The sequence below is a fragment of the Lutzomyia longipalpis genome, chromosome 2 (genome assembly GCF_024334085.1).
Source record: "Lutzomyia longipalpis isolate SR_M1_2022 chromosome 2, ASM2433408v1".
NCBI lineage: Eukaryota > Metazoa > Arthropoda > Insecta > Diptera > Psychodidae > Lutzomyia > Lutzomyia longipalpis.
Window position 1 is genome coordinate 22914199 of NC_074708.1, and position 7395 is coordinate 22921593.

The 7395-nt window shown below is 39.7% G+C and overlaps 1 protein-coding gene across 3 annotated transcripts; it reads right to left on the reverse strand.

Annotated features, from left to right (window-relative positions):
• Positions 1-1067: 1067 nt before the first annotated feature.
• LOC129789574 (phosphoribosylformylglycinamidine synthase) lies at positions 1068-7292 on the reverse strand. 3 transcript variants are annotated; one of them, XM_055826459.1, is made up of 3 exons: positions 7133-7292; positions 5649-5766; positions 1068-5119 (listed from the first exon to the last, which is right to left on the reverse strand). In XM_055826459.1, the coding sequence occupies exons 2-3, from the start codon at positions 5724-5726 to the stop codon at positions 1157-1159; spliced, it is 4041 nt and encodes a 1346-aa protein (XP_055682434.1). In that variant the 5' UTR covers positions 5727-5766; positions 7133-7292; the 3' UTR covers positions 1068-1156. The 3 variants fall into 3 exon arrangements, with proteins under 3 accessions (XP_055682434.1, XP_055682436.1, XP_055682435.1); XM_055826461.1 differs by having other exon boundaries at positions 7149-7229; XM_055826460.1 differs by lacking the exon at positions 7133-7292 and adding an exon at positions 6106-6150.
• Between the last annotated feature and the right edge of the window lie 103 nt (positions 7293-7395).

Consider the following 7395-nt stretch of genomic DNA (forward strand, 5'->3'; position numbering starts at 1 on the left):
GAATATCAATACTTGAACCACCAATAAATTAATGAATTTCACCACATTTCATTAAAATTTTATTGCAAAGAATTTGTGGAATTTTCAACATGAACTTTCAAGGGGGGGTGGAGGTGAATTTAAGCAATATTCTTTATGCCTTTTTCATGAATAATTTAGCTATTAATAGTGGCTATTTGTATTCATGAAAAGATAAGGAATTAAGTAGAATTTGAATAAGTTTTAATATGAAAAAAAAAAAAATTCTGTATCGTCGAACATTTTTTTATTGATTTCTAAATTCTAAATCTTTAATAGTTTTTTTTTAAGATTCTGCAGAATTTAGGCTTTCTTAAGTTTGGATTTATTGCAAGAGTGATAGATCCTGATCATTCTCTGATTCCATCAGAATCAATCAGAATATACTCGAATTCCTCTATGGGATTCGCAAAATCTTAAAAAAATAGAAAGTTTGAACGAAAAAAATCTTTTAAAAAAATCTTCCTCATTTATAGAAATATTCACCCTCCTCATAAGAAATCTCCCAGTTGAGCACTTCACTGAAATGTGGCGCAAGAATCTGATGGGAGGAAACGTACGATAACTCGAAAGACGGATAAAAATAGATGTTCGTTTTGCATTTATCTCTCGGCGTTAATTTGACTTTTTTAATCCCTTTATCGTGAGATTAGGAAGTACTATATGGGTATGGAGGAGCGGAAGGACAGCAAAAGGCAAATAATTTAATGGACACTGAACTTTTTTTTCAGCACGCCCCGAAAAGCCACATACATGCGTATCCGTTTTTACTTAAAGTTCCATGGGAAAATAACCACAGATAGTGTGGAATTTTTATCTCTTTGCCGCAAAAATAAGCAATATACAAATATGGAAGGAATCAAACATATTTTAAAGTCAAAATGTTATATTTGGGTTGATTGTTAGACTGGAGAGTATTAATTTTTTTTTTTTATTAAGAATCTCCAAGAAAATTTCCAAAGAACGAAATTCCTCGATCTTATTTTCATTTATCAGTCAGCGTTAAGTATCAGTTTTATTGCAGACGACGTAATCTTTATTAATATACCTTTATGTAATTATATCACGTTTATTGATAAATAAAGTATACAAAAAAAATAAATGGAATTGTTCTGGAATTATAGAGAGATTTTGAGAATTAGACATTCTGTGTGGTGGATGAGCACCACAGGAATCCTTCGTTGAACATCGTTTGCCATGGGGAGGTTTTATATTTAAAGTCGTGTGGCACATACGGCCATTGCCAGAGGATGCTGCATCTCTCGGGATGTGGCATGATGGCCAAGTGACGTCCATCATCTGATGTAATGCCAGCGACACCTTCAGTACTTCCATTGGGATTCATTGGGTACTTCTCTGTAGGCTTATGATCATCATCGACGTAGTGAACAGCAACGGCATTTTTGCTCTGAAGAGCATCATAAACAGCTCTTGTGCGGAATGAGAAGCGTCCCTCACCGTGAGCAACCCAGCAACCGATCACTGAACCCTTCATGCGCTTTAGGAGGATGGAGTTGGTGTCTTCGGCGATTTTCAGCGTCGACCAACGACACTCAAAGCGCTCTGAGCGATTACGCAGTAGAGCAACGTCAGGCACATCAAAAGCACTCTCCTGGGCATCTTTGTTATTTCCCACCCATCCAATGAGACTCATAAGTTGGCATCCATTGCACACACCTAGAGAGAAAGTATCCGTGCGACGCTTGAAGTGATCAAATTGAGGACGTAGGATGTCGCTGAAGAGGATTGTAGCGGCCCATCCTTTGGCAGATCCCAAAGTATCAGCATAGCTGAAGCCTCCTGGGAAAATGACACCTCTATAGGCATCCAGAGTGGTTCTCTTGGCCAGCAAATCCGTCATTGTTACATCATGCACTTCAAACTTTGCATTGAAGAGCGTGGCGATCATTTCTCTGTCACCATTAGTGCCCTCCTCACGAATCACGGCCACGCGAACTGGAGCAGATGGCATCCTCGTGATAATCTCCTCATCGGGATTGTAGGTACATGCGTATCGAACAATCTTCCTCTGTTTGAGACCCTCAAACTCTTCTTGTGCACACTGTGCATTCATCTGAAGCTTCTCAATGGCATAACTTGTAGCTTCCCATTGCTTAAAGAGCACAATGAGTTCTTCATTCAGCAGCACTTGGCCTTGACTCTGAATACGGACTGAGGAATTGAGGCCACATCCCACAGAAGAGCCAATGTGATAAACAGGAACATTATCAGCACGGAAAGCTTCCATGATTTCGGCCAAATTGTGACTCTCTGCCTCAAGAACCCATCCGCATTCTTCGGCAAAGAGGATGGGGATATGATTGTCGGTACTCTGGCTTTTCAATACCGACGAAATGTCCAGATTGAGGCCACACATCCCTGCAAAAGCCATCTCTAGCACACAAACAACTAAACCACCATCGCTAACATCATGCCCAGCGAGTAGTTTGTCTTTCTTGAGGAGCTTCTGGGTTATTTTGAAGGCCTTCTTCAAGATATCCGCCTTCTGAACATCTGGACACTCATCACCCTGCTGACTGAGGGCCTGTGCAAAGGCAGAACCACCCAGGCGGAATTTATTTTCAACACTAACGAAGATCAACTCTCCACGTCCTCCACGAGCTGGCATCTTTAGATCTGGTGTGATTTTTACACGGATATCTGGGCATTGTACATACGTGGAGATCACGAGTGTTCCTGGAGACTTGATAGTCTTTCCATTAACACGAGCAGCCATTGAGAGGGAATCCTTTCCACCATCGACAGCAATATTGAGTTCCTTCATGAATGAACACATTGCCTGGCAGGCTTCGTAGAGTTTCAATCCTTCACCCGGCAACTTTGCTGCCCACATCCAATTTCCGGAACATTTAACATCAGCCAGATCAGAGATTCCCACAAAGACAAGATTGGAAAGAGCTTCAGCAACGGACATTCGGGCACCAGCATGGGAGGAGAGAAGTCCCTTAATTGGTTGAGTTCCAATGGATGTAGCGATACCTTCATGGCCAAAGTGAGATGTAGCCGTGACAGCAAAGTCCGCCAAAGGGGTGTGAAGGGATCCAACACACTGTTGTTGAGCAATTAATCCCGTAACACAGCGATCTACTTTGTTGGTGAGGAATCTCTTACTTCCAACTGCGAGAATACCCAAAACTGTCTTGAGAGTATCCTGGAGGTGAATATTTGGGATTTTCAGGGGAGCTAGTTGCTTGGGAACGCGATCGAGGGTATATTCTTTGCGTGGCATCTCTCCCAGCACGTCACGAAGATGCAGATCAAATGGCCGGGAAGATTGCTTAGGAAGATTCTCACGCTGTAGGTACTTTTCAAAGTTGGCTTCCTCCTCGAGGAGGGTGACATAGCCATTTCCCGTAACAATACCCACAAAGCTTATGGGGCACCTTTCACGCTGACAAATCTCTTCGAGAAGTTGCCGATCTTCCTGACGACAGAGAATGGCATTGTTTTCCTGGTACTCAGCTCCCCAGAGCTCCAGAGCTGTGATTGTAGGATCACCAAGTTGGAATTCCTTTGAGAAGATCACAGCTCCTGCATAGCCTGGCTCCACGAGCTCCTTCAGGACATTTCCATTCCCGCCAGCACCTTGGTCGTGAATTGCAAGGATTGGATTCCTATCTCCGAGTTCAATGCATGCCCTCACAACACGATTGAGCTTATTTTCCATCTCAGCATCACCTCGCTGGACAGCATTGAAATCCAATTCAGCTGCATCTCTACCGCCTTGAACTTCCACGGAACTAGCAGCACCACCACCAACGCCAATTCTGTAAACGGGTCCACCGAGTTTGGCAAGGAGATTCTTCTTCTCGGGATCGTGTTTCTTGGCATGGGTGGCATCCATTGTGCCTAAACCACCGCTGAACATGATTGGCTTAACGTATTCATCGCGTTCGCCATTACTGCCACGAATTCCGTATGAGATGGCAAATCCCGATATGAGGGGTTCTCCGAATTTATTCCCATAATCGGATGCCCCGTTGCTGGCATCGATAATAATTTTTAGGGGATTTGCAAATGATGGTGGGTACGTCCATGAGGGGTCTTCGTAGGAAACTGGTGAGTCAGGATTGAGAAGAGCTCCAACACAGTATCCTGCTGTACCAGCAATGGTCAGGCCACCTCTTCCTACACCCTGAACATCCCTAATGCGTCCTCCGGTGCCTGTTGTGGCTCCACTGAAGGGTGCTACGGCTGTTGGCATATTGTGCGTCTCCGCAGTGAAGATGAGATCCATATCTTTGTCCACAACATTCATCTTCCCGGGTCCCGTGAATACCGCTGGCTGGAGGACTTTTTGCCTAAATCCCCGGATGGCACTGCTGTTGTCGCTGAATTTGATTGTATTATTTTTATTTGTTGTCTCCTGCGTGTCCACAATCATCTTAATGAGGGACTTGTCGACAAACTTCCCATCGATCTTCATCTTCCCCTTGAAGAACCAATGCCGGGAGTGCTCGCTGTTGCTCTGTGCACAATCAAAGAGTTCCACACTCGTTGGATTTCGTTTGAGAACATTCCTGAATAGATTATAGTAGAACTGCAGATCCCACTCATCGAAAGCCAATCCGAGCTTCGCATCAACTTCCCTCAGAGCGGGAAGTCCTTTCTCCAGCACGGGAACTTCGTACCAATTATCGGGCTCCTTGAGAAGAACTTGCTCATAGAAGTTTTCAACGGGAAGATTCTGCTGTGTATATTGGCATTCAGTCATGCGATCTCCAAGCAATTCAAAAAGTTCATGGGATTTCGCATTAATCCATGGATTCTTGGACATGATCATGTATCTCAAGGACACTTCAATGCGCTGCACAATGCCCTGGAATCCCACATTTTCGCAAATGCTAACGCTATTTGTGGAGTCTGCGGTGGAAAAATTAAACCGAGGTCCAACTTCAACGAGCACCGAGCTTTGAGGGCAATTCAGGAATGTGGACGACTTTTTCAAGGAATCCTCCTCCTGGGAATGCTTCAGGAGCCAACGAAGGATTTTTTCTTGCATCTCAGTGATCTTCTTGCCAGGAGCTGTCTCCACGTGGTAGCATTTCTCAATGCTCACATCATAAATGGTTTCATCGACCTGGAAAAAACGATAAATTATTCTTTTGAGATGTAAACAGGAAGTGCTTATAAAATGAACAGGAAATAGTTAATGTTTAAAATATTTTCTTTTTGTACCAAAATATTAGATGAAGAATTTTATTTAGAAAAAATCGTAAATTTTCATTATATTTCTTTAAAGATTTAAAAAAAAAATTTTATACTAAAAATATTTTTAAAACAACTATCACAATTAAATCTTAATTAGTAACAAATTGTTGTGATTTTTTTTTACTAAATTATCTCAACAATCTTAACAACAACATATTGGAACATTATTGCAACATATTGCATCATCCAGTATGCCATATGGAGCAAGATGACCACGGGGAAGATTTTTAAAAAAATCGATAAATTTTAATTTTTATTGAAGAACAAATAATTAAAAACTTTAACTACATTTTAACTACAAGATTGATTCAAAAACTGCTCAAAAAAACAAATTTTCCATAATTATTTGGATCATTTAATGGTTTAAAAATTGATTAATTAAATGTCTTAAAACATACCTTGCGAAGTCGCTGCAAAAGCACCTCCTTCTTGGCCACTTCCAAATTTTCCAGTAGATAGTACCGCACGATTCCCATCACGAAAGCTGATCTTCACCCCGGAACGGATCAATTTCAACTGAGGAATGAAAATTTTTGAGTGAGTGAAATGAGATTGTAACAGAGAAATCAGCACAAATAACATTTAAGGGGTCACGCCTGAGGTTATTAATCGGGATGCATGTTCAATAATATTTTTCCGATGTTGATCATACATACATAAATCTAAATATGGGTCTTGCTAAGGGAGATTATCACTGATTGAGAGGAGTAAGCAAAAGGTTAAACAAATCAATTAACCCCATGACGCAATCAATAGAATTGGATGAGATTCTAAGAGGAAGAACTATGGGTTTAAGATTTATTCAAATTAAATGCTAATTTGAGCATAGAAAGTGATTAAAATGTATTATTTTACCGGGCTGTTCACTCGAAATAATATGTCACTTCTAGTTGGTGTTCCACTTCGTGATTCAACACCAAGTAGTGTAATCGTCGAAAAAACCGACCACCTAAGATCGGACTCAAACTTGGTATGAGCACGTTTTAGATATCACACATTACGAAAATTTTGGTGGGGGAAATAAATAAAGTATCATTTTATCTAAATTATAAAGAAAAAAATTTCCTTCAATTAATCACAAAATGGAACCTCACAACAGGATACAAGACTTACTCGTGCTTATATATTGCTTATATATTCCTGGAAGAATTTGCCAAAAGTTGAGACAATTGCAGATAAAGAGATTTCAAAAGAAAATGTTAATGTTCTGTCGAAGGGCCTAAGGTATAACCGGTATAACCAGAAAATTATCTTCTCAGGTCACAATGCGAGAGGCACATGGGCACAACTGCACTGCACATGTTAACATGGATACACAAGAAGCTGAGATATGACCATTTGAATTTCACGAAAAAACTCAATTTTGCATCTTCTAATAATGCTCAAAAAATCATTTACAACAAGAAACTTTAAAATATTGTGGGACACCAACTCTTATAACTGGACGCGTTATGATTGACTTTTTTTTATGGAACAACATGCTATGAAACAACATAACCACACACGTGTTTTGGGATCGTCATATATTGTTCATTTAACACTTAATTTATATTACGCCACATTCGCGATTCGCATAATTCGAGGGATATAACAACCATAAAAAATAATTTTGAATTTTCTCAACAATCAATTTGATCTCAAAAACTAATTCCGTTAATTTTATTTATCAAAAAAATTTGATAAATCTCAATAAAAATCCTTTAATAAATTAACAAAAGTTATAAATTAAATTTTAAAAAATAGAAAATCCGTTTTCGGAAGAAATTTTCCAAAAAGATTGATAAGATCACATGATTTAAAAGAAAAATAAAGTAAAAGATCACTACAAAATGTGATCTTCGTTGAGAACAAAAAATAAAAGGAAAGGAAATAAAAGACTTACAATAACAGAAAATCACCAAACACACAACAGGAACAATTAAACACTCCACTTTACTGATCCTACACGTCTTTACTGTCTGCCAGATAAGTGATAAGTGATCAAGACGATCGAGGAGGTAAAATCTCTGCTTCTAACTTTTCCCTTCTGTCAGTGACGTCTTACGTTCCACAAATCTGTACCTATTTGAAAAACTCTGTTGCTTTCAAACAGAAATTTTGGAATCAGCGGCTAAATTGTAAAAACGGTTAATTCCTTTAGACTTT

What these genes read in the sequence shown, in the direction of transcription:
- LOC129789574 (XM_055826459.1), bottom strand. Translation starts at nt 5,726, where the DNA reads ATGGGAATCGTGCGGTACTATCTACTGGAAAATTTGGAAGTGGCCAAG. An exon ending in TTTTGCAGCGACTTCGCAAG is followed by an intron (nt 5,120 to 5,648) that starts GTATGTTTTAAG and finishes CGTTTTTTCCAG; the next exon opens with GTCGATGAAACCATTTATGA.